Genomic DNA, 21,029 nt, shown 5'->3' on the forward strand with positions numbered 1-21,029 from the left:
TTTTGGGCTTGCCTAACATGCACGAGGCCCTGGATTCAATCCCTAGAATCACTGTTTCAAAAGAAGGAAAGAAAACAGTACTTTAACACTGGGATACTAGTAATCTGCATGATGGACTTAGTGACTGTATAACCAGGGAAAGTGAATTCCTGGAAAGCTAAATCGACTCATTCGCAGAATGAAAAAAGTACCTATTTCAAGACATCTGTAAAGATCAAGGTGTCCATATGAAATTCAACATAATTTCAACATAATTTCCTGCACAGGCAGAGCCCAACACACAGCCATTGCTACCTGGCACCTGAGCTTTGTGGTACAACTGTAAACCTTGGGTACATTTTGAAGTACATAGAGGCTTAGAAATCTAAGCATTCAGACAGATTTTAAAAAAGAAGAAGATCTACCATGTGAAATAGATCAGGGATTACATTCTCATTTATTTAGTGAATTTAAGGTACCTCTTTAATTGTCATATCTTTTACTGGGCCAGGTGCAGTAGGGCATGTAAGCTTTAAATGTTGGAAAAACACTGTATTTTGGGAAGGCTGGGAAGATGGCTCATGGGTAAACATTAGGGCCTGAGTTTGGATCCCCACAACACACCTCTGGTATACAGTGATGAGCCTTCTTGGTACTTGTTAATAAACATCCGCTAACTGAAAAACCTAGAGAGACAGCTAGAGAGGTGACTTAAAAATTAAGAGCACTTGTTACTCTTCCATAGGACTTGAGTTCAATTCACAGCATCCACATGGGGCAGCTTACAACTGTCTGTGGCTCCAACTCTAGGGGATTCAACATCTTATGTGCGGATACCCGCTGTACTGGCTGGTTTTGTGTGTCAACTTGACACAAGCTACAGTCAACAGAGAGGAAGGAGCCTCAGTTGAGGAAATGCCTCCAGGAGATCCAGCTGTAAGGCATTTTCTAAATTAGTAATCAATGGGGAAGGACCCAGTCCATTGTGGGCCATCCCTGGGCTACTGGTCCTGGGTTCTAGAAGAAAGCAGGCTGAGCAAGCCAGTAAGCAGCACCCCTCCATGGCTTCTATATCAGCTTCTGCTTCCAGGATTCTGCCCTGTTTGAGTTCCCATCCTGACTTCCTTCAGTGGTGAAGAGCAATGTGGAAGTGTAAGCCAAAGAAAAAAAACCCTTTCCTCAGGGCTGGAGAGATGGCTCAGGGGTTAAGAGCACTGCCTACTCTTCCAGAGGTCCTGAGTTCAATTCCCAACCACCACATGGTGGCTCACAACCATCTGTAATGAGATCTGGTGTTCTCTTCTGTCCCATGAATACTGTATACATAATAAGTAAATAAATCTTTTAAAAACAAAAAGAAAAGTTAACTAAAACACCCACACGCAAACAGATACACCTAATATAAATAAAATATAATAAAAATAATTCTTAAAAACAAAAAACAAGAGGAAAGGGTATGCCTACAATGTTTAAAGTGCCTGAGTGTGGTTTAGATCCCCGTGTTGGAGAAGTAGCTCAGTACCATGGACAAGGCCCTGAGACTCCATTGACCCAATTGTGGTCAGCAAGCCAGTAATCCACTAAGAGGTGGAGGCAGGAGGTTATCCTTAGCTACACAGCAAATCCAAAGGCAGCCTGAGCTAATGAGACATTGTCTTAGAAGAGGACAGAGAGCAGGAGAGAAGAACACACAGCTTCAGACAACAACATCCAGCAGAAGGACCTGCAAACACATATTCCCAGCAGTCTGAGCACCTTTCAGACTGTCAACACATGACACTAGATGCCCAAAGAGATTGATGGGAAATAGGTAATAGCCTTCTTTACAATAACAGAAAAACATCTCCATCAACTTTATCAATTCAATAATCATTTCAAATGGCTACATGTTTGGTTTGGCTTTTTTCCTCTCTTTTATTGAAAACATATTTTTAATCAATAAAATGATTCCTAATGATATTCTGCTATACTCATAGATCAATGTCTTATCCAGTCACCATCAGAGAGGCTTCCTCAGGCAGTAGATGGTAACAGAGCAGAGACCCACAGCCAGACATTATGTGGACAGAGTCTAAACTGGAGAGCTCCAGGGAATCCCTCCAAAGAGGTGAAAAGATTGTTAAGAGCCAGAGGGGAGCCAGGCATTGGTGGTGCACGCCTTTAATCCCAGCACTCGGGAGGCAGAGGCAGGTGGGTCTCTGTGAGTTCAAGGCCAGCCTGGTCTACAAGAGAGAGTTCCAGGACAGCATCCAAAGCCACAGAGAAACCCTGTCTCAAAAAAACAAAAAGAGAGCCAGAGGGGATGGAGAACACCAGGAGAACAAGGCCCTCTGGATCAACTGAGCAAGGTGCGTCCGAGCACAGAGAGATGGGACTGCAGCAGCGAGCACAGGGCCTGCACTGACCTTCAACAGGTCCTCTGTGTGTATATTAGAGCCGGCAGCTCAGGGTCTCTATGGGACTCCTGACTGTGAGAATGAGGGGGTCTGTGACTCCTGTGTCTGCGCTTGAGACTCTTCCTCCTGTTGGGCTCTATGGCCAACTTCAATAGGACAGCTTTTGCTTCATCTTATCATACTTTATTTCATCATGCTTGTTATCTCTTAGAAAACTGTTCCCTTCTGATGAGAGACAGAAGGGGAGGGGAGGGGAGGGGAGGGGAAGGGGAGGGAGAGAGGGGGAGAAGGGAGGGGAGGGGAGGGGAGGGAGGGAGAAGGGAGGGAAGAAGGAGGGGAGGGAAGGGAAGGGAGGAGGGAGGGGAGGGGAGGGAAGGGAGGGAAGGGAGGGGAGGGAGGGGGGAGGGAAGGGAGGGGAAGGGAAGGGAGGGAGGGAGAAGGAGAAGGAGGGGGGGAAAGGGGAGGGGAAAGGAGGGGAAGGGAGGGGAAGGGAGCGGGAGGAAAGGGGAGGGAAGGAGAAGGGGAGGGGAGGGGGAGGGAGGGAAGGAGAAGGGGAGGGGAGGGAAGGGAGGGAGGGAGGAGAAGGGAGGGGAAGGGAAAGGAGAAGGGAGGGAGGGGAGGGGAAGGGAGGGGAGGAGGAGGGAGGGAGGGGAAGGGAGGGGAGGGGAAGGAGAGGGGAAGGGAAGGAGAAGGAGGAGGAGAGGGAGGGAGAGGGAGGGAGGAGAAGGGGAGGGAGAGGGGAGAAGGGAAGGGAGAGAGGAGAAGGGAGGGGAGGGAAGGAGAGGGAGAGGAGAGGGAAGGGGGAGAAGGGAGAAAGGAGAAGGGAGGGGAGGGGGAGGGGAGGGGAGGAGGGGAGGGGAGGGGGGGGAGGGGAGGGGAGGGGAAACTCGGAGGAATAGAGAGAAGGGAAACTATAATCAAGATATATTGTATGAGAAAAGAATATTTTCAGTAATAGGAAAAAATAATTCTATTGTGTATCTGTTCCACATTTTCAGTCTTACATGTAGTACATAGAAAACATTAATTAGATCATATATGTTCACATATATTCAGTGATAGTAATTATAGAAGAGAACATTAATTTAAGAGGAAGATTTGAGGAGTGGACACTCGAAGGACTGGAGTGTAGACAGTTGTGGATATGATCAAAAAGCATTGTACTCATGTCTGAAATTCTCAAAACCAAAAAAGAAGTGTCCAATAAATATTTCTAAGACTTAAAAAAATCAATTTTTTTCATATATGCATACATTCTGATCACACCTCCCCCAGCTATCCCGGTTCCTCACACCTCCCCATCCATCCAGATTCACCCCCTTTCTGTCTCTCCTTAGAACACAGGCATCTAAGAATCAATAATAAGATAAAACAGAAACAAATTGGAATAGGACAAAACAAACAAATGAGAACGAGTCAAAGAAAAAAAAACAAGAAACACATATTTAAGACACAGTCTCATCAAACAGCCTGGCTGGGCTAGACCTCACTATATAGACCAGGTTGGCCTGGAACTCACAGATACACACCTGCCTCTGCCTAGGCAAGCACCACCATGCCTGGCTTTCAAATGGCTGTTTTATCAAACGCCCTGGGTAAAACTATCATCAACTTTTATGACAACAATTTGAAACAGCTTTATAACATGTCACACTTGTCACAGAGGCTCATGATACATAAATACAGTGCCGAACATTTTCTGGCCACCTCTATCAGGAAATCCAACTTCAAAACAGTAACTTAGTGTTGATTATAAAAGACTTTATCCCCATGTGTGATGGTATTAAAAATTAATAAAAAGTTTGAATATATTTTTATTAATATAAATTAATAAAATGGCAACAAGTAAAGGCTTACTAATTCTGATATTTGCTTAACACAAACCATTTCTGCTTTTCCATTGAAAGAGAAATCAAAAGACAACAGCTGTATAATTTTATCAACACAGCACCAATGGGGCTGGGGTTATGGAACATAAAAGCTTTGGTTTCAATCCCCAGCATGGGAAGAAAAAAAAAAAAGACACCAGAAAGAATAAGTCACATAATATCTTTCTCTGAAATCAGAAAGAGAAAAAGGAAAAGAAAACCAATGCAAAGGCTGGGGATGAAGCCCTGCAATGGCACGCTTACCCAGCATGCTCCCCCAGCACACTTGCCCAGCATGCACAAGCCCAGAGTCAACCCCGTGCTTTGCCAGGACACTGACACAGGCTGGCTACAAGTTAAATAGGCAATGCAGCAAGACCTTGCCTCAAAAAAGGGGGACTGGGGGTAATCTGGGGACACAACTCAATTGCAGAATGCCTGTATAATGTGCAGCAGGCCCTAGGTTTAACTCAGCACCACAGGGTAGGCCTATGGGATTTTGTTGCTATTCCCTGGAGCTATGCTCTTGTTGAGATCCCTTGGTCTTCAAACAGTTAGTGGAAATTCCTGGTCAGTCAGTCCTGTAGACCTGAGCCCCTCAGACATTCGGCTCTGCAGCCCTTCCCTGCTCTGGAGCATGGTCTGCTCTTCTACCGCGTTTAAGACACTTAGCTAACTTGGTCCACTTTCTCTGCCTCTGTTTTCACAGATATGCTGACTTCCCAAGAAGAGTGCCCAAACCAGGCACCCCACACTACTAAAATGTAAGAATCCACCCGTCTACAGCCCAAAAACTCCTTATGCTTTTCCTACTGAGTTTATAAACTTCTACCCTATCATTGTCATCTTTGTACGTGACTAGTGTCCACCCTGGACCACAAATTAAGACAAATGAGGGCCGGCCATTTACTTATCTCAATTATCTCTATGATTCATTTGCTAATTTTTCAAAGTACTCAATATAATATCTCATACTGTAAGTCTTGCTAGAATATGTAAACTTCTTCTATATAAAGAGAAGAACAGTATCAACTACTTTAGAAATTTACCACCCCAGGAAACGCATCCTTTTCAATAGTGTTTGTTTCCTGGCCAGGCTTATTTCCTGCACACCAAAGAACATCTATCTTATCCTGCTACATCACTCTACCTTACAGTGGCCACCACTAGATTACACCTGCACTTTCTCTCCTCTTTAGGACTTCCCTAATCAGAGGCTCTGTGGGTTTCTCTTTACTGCCGTCATTAGAAATAGCATCATGGGGGCTGCAGAGACGGCTCTGCGGTTAAGAGCCCTGGCTAATCTTTCAGAGGACCTGATTTAATTCCCAGCACCCACATGGCAGTTCCAATTCCAGGGAATCTGGCACCTTCATAGATATACATACAGGCAAAACACCATTGCACATCAATGAAAATAATTAAAAAAAAAAAAAACATACTGCCGGGTGTTGGTGGCGCACGCCTTTAGTCCCAGCACTCGGGAGGCAGAGGCAGGCGGATCTCTGTGAGTTTGAGGCCAGCCTGGTCTATAGAGTGACTTCCAGGACAGGCTCCAAAACAAAACAGAGAAACCCTGTCTCTGAAAACAAACAAACAAAAAAACCCACAAATAAAATAAATATCATCATGATGTTGCCCATTTACTAATTTGCATACCTTGGCCAATTTTCCCTTCAAACCAGACCCAACTGGAATATGACAGAAAATCATAAGAAAAAAAGAAACTGTAGTTATAAGGCTTACCCATATTTTGTACTTCAAGGGAAGTTTCTATTCTTTCCAAGATTCCCTCTTTTATAAAAACTGAACACTGATACCATATGAAATACCTAGAACTTTAGCACCCAACTCACAAAAGGAATAACAAATGAAAATAGCAGGATGTTAATAATTCTGCATCACACAATGTATATAATACTAGTTTAGACATAACAACCCTAATTCACTTCTGCAAGTGTTTATTTGTCTCTGTGTGTGTATGCATGATTGTGTGGTACTTGGAATCAAACCCAAAGTCTGCTGCAGGCTAAGCAAGTGCTCCAAGATGAGGCTACACCTCAAGCCCCATTCTTCATTGTTTAGAAGGTAACAGGAAGACCCTGCAGCTTGAACCAGTTCCATAAACACAGGCCCACCCAGAGCAAGTCCTCCTTCTCCTCACCTCGCTGCCCTGCATGGTCTTTGCTGGGTTTGCAGAGGGGATGGCCGCATTCAGCTCAGGTTCCGGCTTACACAGAAGTGCGATGGTGTCTCGATGGGACTGGTAGCGCTCTTTCACATTTCCGTCTGCTTGCACAGCTTTATCTAAAACTGCTCTGAATTTGGATCCCTCTGAGGAAAGAGTTTCCAGAACTCAGGCTGATGGGGTTGACTGTATTTTAAAGCCCTGGCCCCCAGCTTGATCCCCCTTCCCCCTCTGTGGGCCCTAGTTCACTAGACAATAAACCTCATCTTCTACAAAATTACTTATGGAGCTGGGGCACAGTAATTGTTGTCACTTGGCTAACATTTACCAAGTGAAAGAAGACTGACATTTGTCTAGCTTCTTTCTACAACTCATGAATACAGACAGGAGTCACTCACATCAGACATTAAAAGCCATGAAAAAGTACTACTCTCTCAGGGTAACCTCACTGCAAAGAAAAGAAGATCCATCTGAAAACTGACAAAGACAACATTTCCAGCTACAATGAAGATACTATTTACTGTAAACACAACTCTTAATAATTGACTTCTTATAAAGCATAATCTATTTCAAAGTAGCTGTTAAGGTTCATTTGTTACCCACCTAGGACTCTCTACTAAGTCAAAAAAGGAATGACCAGACCATACATATCACTTCATGTGTGTTTTTGTAACACTGGAAAAGCTTGAGACTCACAAAACCAGCTTAACTCCCACTTGTCACAGTGAACCTAGATGAGTTTCATTACCGTTTTGTCTTTGTCTTTGTTAACCAAGGGAAATACCTGTGTTTTCATTAGTCATACAAAGTTCACTAAAAATTAGTTTACAACTGAGTCTAATTTAAAAACAAATCCGGATAAAGTGGGAATTTACTTGCATTCAGTCATCTGTGCCATGGTTACCTGCTCGTAAAGGCTTGTAGAGGTCATTGGATGCAGTCCTTTGCCATCGTTCCTTGAATTTTGATCTTAAGTCATTGTCAGTTGCTTCTTCTTCATCCAGAAGTCTCAAAGACTTAAAAAAAAGGAAGCAAAAATCCTTGAAATATCATTCTAGTATAAAAAAAAAACCTCAAACATTTTTATTGTTGCTTATGGGGTCTGAGAAGCTTTACTGTTTGTTTTTTTGAGACAGTGTCAGAAGTTCAAGGTCATCCTTGGCTACATAGGGAGTTCAAGGCCAACCTGGAATATATAAGACTGAAGTCTCAAAAACAGCAACAACAAAAACAAAAATATGGTATCTAATTTTTAGATATAGACAACAGAACCTGATGTCTATACACTAAAGAAATTACTAATTATGAAGTGTTATAAGTGAACAGTTTGATTCCCATAGTTTATTAATATGCAACAGTCAATGATCGTATCAATTCAGCTAACATGCATTTGCTTTCGTCCAAGAATGACTCATTCTTTATGGGGCACCTTTAATCCCAGCACTAAGGAGGCAGAGGCAGGCAGTTCTCTGAGTTTGAGGCCAGTCTGGTCTCCAGAGCAAGTTCCAGGATAGCTAGCCCTACAAAACCAAAAAAGAAAACAAGACTCATTCTCACTCAATGGAATTCTTCCTGAGGCTAAAGGCAAGTAAAGCACAGTGACCTCACCCAGACCAGACACTGAGTGCTACCCCTTGAAGCCCACGACACCAAGATGGCAGTTTCAACTTGAAAGGCCAATCTTTTCAAACACACCTCTTCTAAGATTTCTCTATTTCTTTGTAGTAACTCGGGTAGCTCCTTTATCAGCTGGTCAACAGTCTGGATGCCACCCTGTTCAACTACAGAAGTGGACTTGGTTAGGATAGACTGAGGCACAGTGTCTCCAGACACATCTTCAATGGCTGCTGGAAGGTTGAGGGAAGCCAATACCCTGCAAAACAGGAGACACTGTGTCATATGTACGTCTACACCACCTTCTTTAAATAGCAGTCACTTTTACCCACCCAAATCAACAATGGAGTTAGCACTCCACAAGGATGATCCCTATTAAAAACAAGAGGGAGGGAAAAATCAATGATTAACACCATTAAAATAATTAAGAAACAGATGTTGGGAGGGAAAGAGGAGATATGCAGGCTGAGTTAGGGGAGCTGAAGAAAGGGAATGGGGGATGGGTACTACAAAGATTCATTATATACCAGTATAAAATTTTGAAAAAATTGTAAAATTTAAAAAGAACTGAGATACTTAAGTTCAGAGTTCAGAATTAAAAGACAAAAAGCAAGAAAATTGCTGGGCATAGTAGTGCATGCCCTATTGTAATTTTGTATCTATACAAAAGATCAAATAACACAGAAGATCAAAGTATCAATTACAGACTCTCCCAAACTTGGGGTTTTATGGTACAATAACAGCTCTTCGGTCACTTTTCATTTACATGATAAGGCAGAGGAATTTACACCTATTTACTATTCACAATGCCAAAAGGGGGGGGCAAATAAATAAAAGAACATAAGAAACAGAGGCAAGAGGATCAGGACTTCAAGATTATCCTCAGCTACAGATGAAGTCTGAGGCTAGACCGGGATACACGAGGTCATGTATGTATGTGTGTGTGTGCGCGCGCTCAGGGAGGAGGGGGGTGTAGAGAGGGAGAAGAAAGAAGGGAGGAAGGGAGAAAAAAAAGGAGGGAGGGAGAGAGGTAACTAATATAAATGTTTCAACAACAAAAGTAGGCAAAATTCATGTAATCACTTAAATTAACACATGAAAAGACAAAATTGGAAAAAAAAAAAAAACTATCACAAATATCTGACAAAGGACTTGCAGCCAAAATACATGAAGAATTCGTTAAAGACAAGGATGGTTAGGAGATGGCTCAGCTGTCAAGAACACTGTTGGACTCGTGGAGGACCCAGCTGCCATTACATTCACATAGAAGCTCATAGTATCCATAAAGTCAGTTCCAGGGCACCCGATACCCTCTTCTGTCCTCCACCAGCACTGCACACACACAGGACACAGTCACATGCACGCACAATCCTCAGACACATAAAATATATTAGTTATAATATATTTGTATTAAAATAACATCTTTTTAAAAAGATGATTAAGAATAAAGACTTGCTGGGTGGTGGCGTACATCTTTAATCCCAGCACTCAGGAGACAGAGGCAGGTGGCTCTGTGAGTTTGATATCAGCCTGGTCTACAAAAACTGAGTTCCAGAATATCTAGAACTACAGAGAAACCTTGTCTTGAAAAACCAAAAAAAAAAAAAAAAGAAAAGAAAAGAAAAACTTGATGTGAATGTTCTTATTGAATTTACATGGGTATATGCATTTACCAAACTGAATGAACTACAATTTAAATGAGTTTATCGATAATTTTCATTATGTGTAAATTATACCTAATTTTTTAACCCATGCAGTATTTCTTAATCTAATATGAAAACTAGTTTACAGTACTAGTGGTTTAAGGAGTCTTTTTACTATATGTATTTATTTTGGGGCAGGTGTGTAAGGTCCGAGGACAACTTGCAGGAGTTTCCTCCCACCATGTGGGTCCCAGGAACAGAGCCTGGGTCACAGGCCTTGGCAGCAAGCACTTTTACCTGCTGAGCCATCTCATCAGCCTGGAACCATGCATCTTAAAGGGCTCATCTCCACTCATTTTACCTCAAATCAATCTCTTGACATACAAAATAGTACTCAAATAGTCTTACCTTTTTTCTGTAATCCCATTCCTTCCAACTCAAGTTTACCTAAAGCTTCTTAAGAAAGTAACCAAAAGAACAAGTGTTGGAGTATCTATGTCTGCTTGATATTCATTTCCAAGCTCAGAAGCCTGAAAGTGTTCATAAATTATTAAAGCACAAGTCAACGGCAAACTTAAGGACCTGTAAGTCAGCTTCTGAAGGCCAGGTTCCACCTACCCATTTGCCAAAGTAGTGGCTTCTCTCATTTGAGCGATTGATCTGTTAACCAAGTCAGCTTTCCTCTGACCAAACACAGCCAGGGACTGCTGCACAGACACAGGGACCATCTTCTCAAACAAATCTAAAACAGAAGAGAAGGTCCAAGTAAGATATATGGACAGACTCAAACCTCAGACATGACTGCTTGTTTTCTCTATAATGTTACAAGATCAGAAACTACAGCATACTGAAAGCCAGTGGTGTACAGAACTCTAGATCACTACACTGACAGACAAGATCTTCAATTCCCCTAAGTCTCTAAGTCATCATGTATGAGGGACCTTAGTGACACTGCTCACTTGCTGATTAGACACAATGTGTGATCACAATCCATCACTTCCTCGTTATGGAACCTGTGGGAACAGACTCAGCATCGTCATCAGTAGCAAAGACATCAATAGTTCCTGTGCCCTGAGCTGCTGTGAGAGACAAACTGAGTGCCATTTGTCAATGCTTAACAGTCACTGGCACATAGTTAACACTTTCTGTTTATTAAATAAAAGCAAGCTAAATAATCACTCTTTCCCAGGAGCTTAAATATTTTGCAGGAGATCTGCTGGAAGCCATCAAATGCTGCACATATAACATAGAGCCACAATATCAAAGGAAGGCTATAACATTGACCTAATGCAAATACCACATTAGAAATAAACTGGTTTAAAAATTATTTATCCAAGTATGGTGGCTCATGCCTATAATTTATGGCCTTAGGAGGCTAAAACAGGAGAATTAGGAGTTCAAAGCCAACCTAGGTTACACAGTGATTTAATGGCCAGCCTGGCTAAATGAGACCTCTCTCTCTCAAATAAGTAAGTAAATAAATAACCATATATTTATATTCAGTGGTAGCATCTTAAATATAACACATGTTCCATCAGCAAATTGGCAAGGCTTGCCCAAAGTCCTAATCTTATCAAAACCTTGCTTCAGATACCCCATGGTTTATGCTTCGCAGATGCTTCGTTGCTTACTTTCCCTGTGAAAATTCCACAGAAGACACATCACTTAACTTTCTTGCACTTTCTTGTCCTTAGCTGTCTCTTGTTTGCTTGTCTCACTCATTCTATAGCCAAGCTAGGCCTAGAACTCACTATGTAGACCAAGCTGACCTCAAACTCAGATTCCTCCTGTCTCAGCCTCATGTGTGCTGGGACTTCAGGTGTGGCCATGTCTATCCCCACGTTTCTTTTAAACAACATAAATGCAGGTTATAGTCAAAGTATTAGAGAAAATATGTGAGATTTTACATATAACACAGATCAGCCTGGAGGAAAGAGAAGGCTTCGCCGAAGCACCATTTTCTTTATGGAAAATGGAAAATGAAGTTTCCAGGGTCGGTGAGGGAGGAAAAACAAGAAAGGGGGCAGGGAGGAGGGGAACCTGGAGGAAACACAAATTGACTGAAGCACCTCCAGAGACCAGACCTACCTGAGAACTTCTGGCTGATGGGTACATTGACTGGGGTGGGTTTCACAAGGGTGGCTTTGCCGATAGGATCCAGATCTTTAAGGTCTGGGACGCGGTCGTGATAAATGAAATCGTTATCCTTCTTTGCTGCAGTAAGGGCACGGCTGATCTTGTCAGAAAAATCCTTCACATTGACATACTCATCATAGCGAGAGGCCACATTCTTAATCAGTTCTGCTGCGTGCTAAAAATAAGCATTTATATTAACAGTGTTTGTTTGTTTGGAGATGAATGCTTTCTCTACCAAGCATTTTTAAACCTCAGGATCTGCAGCGCTGTGCTTGGCAGGATAACCTGGAAATTCCATGATTAAACATCTAATAATAAAAGGGAAGGGCAGACATCCCAGTAAACACATGAGTGAGCTGCCAAGGCAGTGAAAGATAGCTGGGGTCAATCAGCATAGCCTGCCTGACATTAGTGAGGGTCCGGTGTGGTTTCCACAAGCTACACAACTATTAACAGTAACTAAGAAGCATTGAATGCCTTTATGGGGCCCTACAACGAGGGTCTTGAACCCACAAACATCAGCCACCAGAGATACACACACCCTCCATTGTCATTCACATGAGCAGAAACCTGAACAAGGCAATGTACATAATTTAATATGCTTATAGGTAAAGTTTACAGATGAAAACCATCACTTGCCTCTGCTGATAAAGGCAACAAACAGGGAAGTGGTTATGAGCACACTGGGTTTCACTAGGCAGGAACAGGAGAAGGATGTCACCTAAGCACTTATCAGCAAGAGACTCACCTGCAACCTTGCGATCTCTTCCCCAAACTTCTTCTGCTGCTTGGCCAGGATAGACTGGTGGTACTCAGCATTGGCTTGCATGATACACTGCTTTGCAGCCAGGGTGGGAAATACCTCCTGGAAATAAAAATACTGACCAGGGGAGAGTCCAACCACACAAACCATCACAGACAACAAGGATGCAGGAAGAGAAAGGAGAGGAGACAGAGATTACAATCACCCAGTAATGGTTTAGATAGGTTAGTCATTAGGTGTGAGCAGAGAAGACCTTGTGGTTTTGCAGGAATTGCTATGAAATCGATTTTCTTTCCGTTAAAATTAGGATGTGTTTGTTTGTCTGTTCTTTTAAACTGTTAAGTGAAGCCAGTTCAGGTTTTTTTAAAGCTCATTCTATGGAGTCAAGAAATAAGCATTTTGTTTACAAGGAAGACAGGAAGACATGCATTAGAGAGAGCTGCAAGTTCATGGAGGAATACCAAGCCCAGTTTTAGAAGCTTTCTTAGCCCCTTACCCAGCCTTCAGATACCTACACCACCGTTACTCACATATACTAATGAAACTGCTCTAGAGCTGACTGTTTCATCATGTTTAAAAGACAAAAGACAGTAAGGTAAGTCCTCACTTAAATTCATATGCTGACAGACTGTAAAAAAGATTATGGTAGCCAATAAAAAATAATTTAGTATCATATAAATATTAATATTTCAGTATTATATAATCAAAAATACATCCCAGACATACAAATGCACTAATGACTAACTGTGATGGTAAAGTGCAACTTTGCACTTATCTATTTTTAAAGTAACTTTAGTCAATACACTTAAATCCAAACACATGAATCATGAAAGCCACTATATCGGTAGGGATTCTTCCAAAATGTCAAGTCCCATCCTGAAATCTCACTGCTGTTCTGAAGTATATAGCATTTTTAAAAACCCAATAAATACACTAGATAACTTATATCAAGAACCGAATTACTACCATGTGTGTTTTCTGTCTGCTAGGGAAAAAACCCCAGCACTGAGCCACTACTTACAGACATCCAGTTAGACCTAGAACTGCATTGCTGCTTATGGGCATCCAGTTGGAACTGGGTGTGAAAATAACTCAGCAGATTTAGTGAAAGGAGAAATTCAAAGATACTGTAGTCTGAAACTTCGGTACTCAAGGAAGACTGGAGCATCTCAGTAAAAATATTCCAAGAAGACCCAGGAACACTGCAGAGGTGGCTTTCAAGCCTTTGAGATGACAGGACTGTGACAGGACTCAATTATTGGTGTGACAGAATATGACAATACACTGTGCAGCAGGGAGAAACACTGACCACGCCCGCTTGGGGCTGGCACAGATGCCGCTGACCACGCCTGCTTGGGCGTGGTCAGAGTGCCGTGGCAAGGGTTTAAATATCAGAGAGGCATGCAGCGGCCCTCTTTTTCCCTCTCCCACCTAGCTGAGCGGACAAGCAGGCATCCTGTGTAAACCTGGTCACTGGTTCCGCTGCATGAGTACTTTCTTAATAAACTATCTATTATCAATCTAGTTCTGACTCCACATTGCATTCAGCATTAGCTAAATATGGAGAGAATCTGAATACTACAAGGGTCCTGGGCAAACCTCTGAACTGGGAGGAGGAGCAGTGCTATGGATGGGACCCTGAGTCTTAGGTGCTAGCTAGGCAGGTGCCCAAGAATGACCTCAAGCCCAATGTGCCTTAAATCCATAGCTCTTGACATTAGCTCTCCACTGCTCATGTACTGTTGGGCACCTTTTTTTTAACTATACCCTATGTTTCCATGGTTTCATAATTTACAAAGATCCCTGAATAACATAGAACTCATAGATCCTCCTACAAACATCATCTACTACCATAGATAACCAATTCCTTGACTAACTGTAAGGGAAAGCAGATAAAACGTCCTTCATGCCGGGTGGTGGTGGTGCACACCTTTGATCCCAGCACTCAGGAGGCAGAGGCAGGCATCTCTCTGTGAGTTCCAAGCCAGCCTGCTCTACAGAGAGAGTTTCAGGCCAGCCAGGGCCACACAGTGAAACCCTGTCTCGAAAAATCAAGAAAAGAAAAAGGAAAAAGAAAATAAAGTCCTCTTGCCGGTGTTAAAAGTACTCTAACCACTCCAACTCCGATTTGCCCAGCTGGTCACATGCTTTGTCATTTGTAATCCCTGAGCATTCTTTCCCGCCACCCTTCTGAAAGCAGACAGTGAAAGCCAAATTTCCTAAGCCTGCTGGCTAAACTTAATTCTAATCAAGGCATCAGATGAATTTAGGTTTTCTTTCCCTCTTTTCTTTGTCTTTTTTTTTTTTGCACTTTAAGGCTCATCCTTAAGAAAACAGGATAATGATTAAAAATGTGAGTTGTTGACATGCCCCATATCCATGCTTCTTCCAAAACTACAGGATGATAAAATGATGGGGGACAGATAATTTCCAGAAAGAGTTTTAGCTCAGAAAAATAAATTTAGTGAAGAGTAAATAGAAAGGCATCTCCATGCATCTTAAAACGTAAGAAAACATTCTAGAAACTATTCTTCAAATGCTTCATTAAAATACCCAGATGTCTTTGTTAAAACATACTTTTCAACTTGTTTCTCATATATAGAGTCCACATGCAAAACTACCAAGTGTCTATGAAGACAGTAACTGACCTTGGGGAGAGTGTCTTTGTACTGACACTGCTTGAAAGCATCGCCAAAGTAATCTGCAGCCTGGTTTGCCAGCTTAGCTATAATGGCATCTTTCATTTTATCTGGAATAAGATGTTAAATGATCATTATAACTGAAGGAAAGGAGACAAGGGCCAGCAGCAAAACTCAGCAGGTAAATCTACGTATGCACTGCATAACCTGGACAGCCTGCATTCCATCACTGGAACTCACAGTGGAAGGAGAGAACCAATTCCTCAAAGTTGCCCTCTGACCGCCACATAAGCACCATGGCAAACATGTGCCTGTGTTCACCCCCAACACACACAAACACTCACTCTCACTCTCCCCCCCCCCCCAAATAAATGAGATAACCTGATACATGACTTGGCACAGACACTGAGATCAAAAAAATAATAATAATAAAAATGTATTCATCAGGGACTGGAGCCTTGGCTCAGCAGTTAAGAGCACTGGCTGCTCCTCCAGAGGACCCAGTTTCAGTTCCCAGCACCCACATGGCAGCTCACACATGTCTTAACTCCTGTTCCAGGGAATCCAATGCCCTCTTTTGGCCCCCAGTGGTACCAATCACTCATACATATAGCAACTACACACCCATACACATTTAAAAGAAAAAAAAAAGACAAAAATAGAATTTATGTATCTGTCAAAAGAAATCACACTGGTGAAATTTAGTCTTCTGCATAAAAACTATTTCACAGTTAGCAAAACATGGTGATGTAAGCCTATATATAGTACTTTGGGCCTAAACCAAGGGATAGGCTACATAAGCCTGTTTCTAAATAAGTAAATAAACAATTCCACAAACAAGTCAAAGCTACAGACATAGAGCAATGGCTGCTGGTAGCTGCAGCAGAAGGAAAGGAGTGGGTCCTGACATTAGAGTTGTTCTTGGGAGTGGTGACATCCCAACATAAGGTGGTGGCGACTATGAAGTTCTGTGACTACTCCAGAAAACACTGCACTATAAAGTCAAAAGGGGAATGTTAAGGTATATGACTTCTATCTCCATGTAATCTGCTTCTTGCTTCCCTCCCCGCCTCACTCTGTAACCCAGACGGTCTCCAACTCAGCCTAAGTCTAACTGCTCTGACTACAGGTATGAGTCACCAGATATGGAATTTTGTGTGTGTTTGGGACAGGGCTTCAGACAGTTGCCAAACTAGTCTGAGACTTACTAGGTAACCTAGCCTTGCCTCAATATCACAGCAATCCCCGTCTCAGTCTCCCAAATGTAAGGATTACAAGCATGAGTCACCACACCCAACTAAGTTGCCATTTTAAGAAAAAAATAAGTTATGTTTATGCTTCTTCTGCATCTTCGATCTCTCTGTACTTAGACCTTCAGTCTGTATCTCTCTCACACTGACTTACATACATTTGTAAGAGTTGTTCTTATCCCCCTAGTCACCAAAGACACTGCCTGAACAGCTCTTCTTGTCATTGAAATCTAGTTTAAACAAGACTGCCCTAAAGAAACTTTTCTGGAAGGCTCAATGGTTAAGAGCACTTGCTGCTCAATCAGGAAGAACAGAGTTCAAATCCCAGCACCCATATCAAGTGGCTGACAATGCCTGTGACTCCAGGCCCAGAGGACACAGGCCCTTTTTTCACCTACAGGGCACAGACACTTGCATAAGCACTTAAATCAAATCTTAAAAGAAGGGGACTGGAGAGATGGCTCAGAGGTTAAGAGCACTGACTGCTCTTCCAGAGGTCCTGAATTCAATTCCCAGCACCAACATGGTGGCTCACAGCCATCCGTAATGAGATCTGGTGTCCTCTTCTATCCTGGAGGCATACATGCAGACCAAATACTGTATACATAATAAATATATGTCTTTAAAAAAAACGTAAAAGAAATCATTCTTTACAAAGTAATTCAAATGCAGCAGTCCCACAGCCATCCTGCCACCAGACCACCAGCCACCACACAGAGAGCACGCTGTCTTCCTCCAGGTAATTCTCCCTCTGAAATGAGGTGACTGTTCAATGATCTAATCACTATCTTGGTATAAAAACCTAGCACTTGCTTTCACATGTAACACAGTAAAGAAGAAATTGAGTTACCTCTTGTGGCTTTTAAGAAAAATACTTCTTGAGCTTGGGCCAGCATAATAAGACTGAGGGTCCCAACAGTCTCTGGAGATATGTCCACAGTAGGCTCTCGACTTAAGGCAGATAAAACTGTGTCTTTAATATGTAAAAAGGCACCACTAGCAAACTAGAAGGAGAGGGAAAAAAAACCTCTTTAATATTGAGACTTAATTTCCTGCTGTTCCACACAAACATCTACAGGCCAAGTAAGAAGACAGTAACTAACTCATACATTCTACAGCATCTCATCCACAGACAGGGGCCTCAACACAATTCTAGAGCAACAACAAGTTTAGACTATGGGGAGAGAGCAAAGAGATTGGCAAAAGGGGATCAGGGTTAATTTATTAGATACAAGTCTTCAAAATGTAGCTAAGAACAGGTAAAGATAAAACTATTCAAATGGCTCTGTGTGTGTGTGTGTGTGTGTGTGTGTACACAAGCATATATGCATGTGAGCACAGACAGTGTGTGTGTGTGTGTGTGTGTGTGTGTGTGTGTGTGTGTGTGTGTGTATGTGTGTTTTTAGACCAGAGGACAATCCCAGGTATCATCTTTCACAGCCACTGCCCACTTCCTTGAATCAGGGACTCTCACTGGTCTGGAGCTCACCCATGAGACTAGACTGCCTGGCCAGCAAGCCCCAGGAAATGGATTACAATCATACACCTCCAAGGCAGCGTCTATTGCACGGATTTTAGGGATCAAACTTGGGTCCTTGAGCTTACAAAGTGCTTTCTTTATTGACTGAGACATTCCTCTAGCCTCTACTCATTTGTTCTTAGTATAGAAATGCCCTTGCCTTTATCCCAAACAAGTCATGTTTCAAGAAAGTATACCGGTCTTAGAAAACACCCCAAGTGGCAAACTCTGAGGGCCAGCAATGACACTGACAGACATTTCCATCTGTCCTTCAAGACTTCCCAGTGAAATGTCCCCCTTCACATTTTTCTTCCCAATTTTATTTTGTTGAGGTTACTACTAAAATTACTTTTTTGAAACAAATTAAGCTGAGAAAAAGGAAGAAATCAAGTCAACATGGAATTTTAAAGTGGGTTAGCTTGGTAGGCCATGCAGACAACAACTCAAAGTCACTGTGTTAACTGGACGACCATGGGGCCAGCAAGATGGCTCAGTATGGGAAGATGCCTGTAACCAAGCCTGACATCTTGATTTCAAGCCCTAAGACACACACACACACACACACACACACACACACACACACACACACACACACACACACAAATGTCTAACCATTGTTTGTTTGTTTGTTTGTTTTTGTTCTTCGAGGGTTTCTCTGTGACCTTGGAGGCTGTCCTGGAACTAGCTCTTGCAGACCAGGATGGTCTCGAATTCACAGAGATCTGCCTGCCTCTGCCTCCTGAGTGCTGGGATTAAAGGTGTGCGCCCAGCTGTCGAACCATTTTTGAATGAAGTCATTTATTTGTAAGAGGTTTTCCACGAATGTATGGCATTCACCCCACGTATTTCATCTTTGTTGTCCAATCAACATTCATTGAGCCTCTATTATGTGCCAGGCACTGTGCTAGGTGCTGGGTGGAAGTACACGGTGAGAAAAGACAGACATGGGCAATAGAACAAGTGCCTCAGTGCTCAAGTGTTTATCTAAGAGACTCAGCAGGGACCAGTTTACTTAAGAGCATGACTTTCCCAGAGCATCTGTCCTGAAGAAGGCAGCCCCTATCATCTAAATGCCAATCGCTCCCTGAGTCCAGCGTGCTTCCCTGCGTGAGCACGGCTTTTCTGCATACCTGGTACTGCTTAGCAGCCGTTTTCAATCCTTCGTCATTATCCAGGTTCTGCTCTGCTGCAATCTGGCTAGCTAAGGCAGCACAATTGAACAACACACAGCTCTTTTCATATCCTAAGCTTGCAAGAGCTGGAAAAAAATTGAGAAGGAAAAGTGTATCAGATTAGTTTTTTTCTAAAGAGAACAATATTTCAATGAGAATTACCATGGCCTCTATCCAGAGGCTCTCCCAAGACCTGCCTTCTCACCTGCTGCGGGCCAGCGGCCCATATTCCCATATCGTGTCCACCATTCTCTCTCCTTCTGTGTTCCCACATTTTTACTATAGTCAGATTCAAAATGTAAAACTTATTTTTATGTTATTTCTCACTTAATTATTTAAATTCAAATAAATCATTTCCAATTTTCTATGACTTCTCAAATTTTTGTCTCCCCCCATGCGTACATATGCACACACGAACAAACACACACAAAGACACACACACACACACACACACATACACACACAGACACACACACACACAGACACACACACACAGACACACACACACAGACACACACACACACACACACACACACACACACACACACACACACACACACACACACACACACACACACACACACACACACACACACACAGACACACACACACACATACACATATGCACACACACACACAGAGACACACACACATACACACACACAGAGACACACACACACACAGAGACACACACTCACACACACACATGCACACACACATACACACACTCACACACATACACACACACAGACACACACAGAGACACACACAGACACACATGCACACACACACATACACACACACACACACACAGAGACACACACAGAGACACACACACAGACACACACACAGACACACACACACACACACACACACACACACACACACACACACACACACACACACCCCAGCCCCTACTTCAACATAAGCATACCAGTGATTCCTTGATGGTCTTCCAGATCAACTCTCTCTGATGAAGAATCTCCATAACCCACATCCATCAACATAACTATTCCATTTTTAAAATCAAATGACCAAATGTTGACAATGACAGAGATAAACTGCAACCTTTATTTGAAGGAATACAAAATGCTGCAGGTGCTTACAGGAAATAAAGTGTGGGTCCTCAAAAACTTAAAATGACGACCCAGAAATCCCCCTCCTGGGTACATGCCAAAAGAGCTGAATGCAGCATCTGGTGGGGGAATTTCCACACTTCCGTTCACAGCAGCATCACTCTAACAGCAGCCTGAGTGACCATCAACCAACAGAGGTGGAAACAAATAACATGTAAACAGTCAATAAAGTATTTATTAGTCAACTTCCAAGGGACAACCCTTGAGGACATACAGTAAGTGAAATCAGCACTCACGAAAGACTAGGATTCCACTTACAGAAAATACTTAAGGGAATCAAAGTCTTAGAGACAAAAGTACAAAGACAGCAGATACCAAAGATGGTGCCAACAGGCTGTTGTTTAATGAATAAAGTTTGAGATATATTTACAGTGTGAATGTACCCTCGCACTAGTAAAAACCATGTTTGTCAAAATGGCTAAAAGGTAATCCCATGCATTGTGTTTCTTGCAACTTCTTAAAAAGATAGACATGTAAGTCTACTTACATGTAATACAGTAAGATTCAGAGACAAGAGGGTTAACATGTCTGCCAGAAGCCGACAGGAAGAGAGAGGTGGGAAGTGACTGTTTAGTGAGTACAATTTCAGTTCTGTAAGATGACAGAGCTCTAAAACCAGATGGTAAGATGACCGACCGACTGCCGAAGACTGTCAGGGTGCTGACTAGTTCTATGTCATCTTGACACAAGCTAGAGTCATCTGAGAGGAGGGGCCTCAACTGAGAA

The 21,029-nt window shown here is 42.5% G+C and overlaps 1 protein-coding gene across 2 annotated transcripts in view; it reads right to left on the minus strand.

Annotated features, from left to right (window-relative positions):
• Pdcd6ip (programmed cell death 6 interacting protein) overlaps positions 1 to 21,029 on the minus strand; it is a 51,928-nt gene that overhangs the window by 9,336 nt on the left and 21,563 nt on the right. The window contains exons 4-12 of one of the 2 annotated variants that reach the window (XM_027415270.2): positions 19,126 to 19,253; positions 17,327 to 17,480; positions 15,236 to 15,336; positions 12,573 to 12,704; positions 11,777 to 11,999; positions 10,307 to 10,430; positions 8,127 to 8,304; positions 7,336 to 7,447; positions 6,408 to 6,577 (exon numbers count right to left, since the gene is read on the minus strand). In XM_027415270.2, coding sequence (XP_027271071.1) covers positions 6,408 to 6,577; positions 7,336 to 7,447; positions 8,127 to 8,304; positions 10,307 to 10,430; positions 11,777 to 11,999; positions 12,573 to 12,704; positions 15,236 to 15,336; positions 17,327 to 17,480; positions 19,126 to 19,253 — 1,322 coding nt within the window. The remainder of the gene's footprint in view (positions 1 to 6,407; positions 6,578 to 7,335; positions 7,448 to 8,126; positions 8,305 to 10,306; positions 10,431 to 11,776; positions 12,000 to 12,572; positions 12,705 to 15,235; positions 15,337 to 17,326; positions 17,481 to 19,125; positions 19,254 to 21,029) is intronic. The other variant, XM_027415271.2, reaches the window with a different exon arrangement.

Source organism: Cricetulus griseus, chromosome 4, assembly GCF_003668045.3.
Source record: "Cricetulus griseus strain 17A/GY chromosome 4, alternate assembly CriGri-PICRH-1.0, whole genome shotgun sequence".
NCBI classification, from domain to species: domain Eukaryota; kingdom Metazoa; phylum Chordata; class Mammalia; order Rodentia; family Cricetidae; genus Cricetulus; species Cricetulus griseus.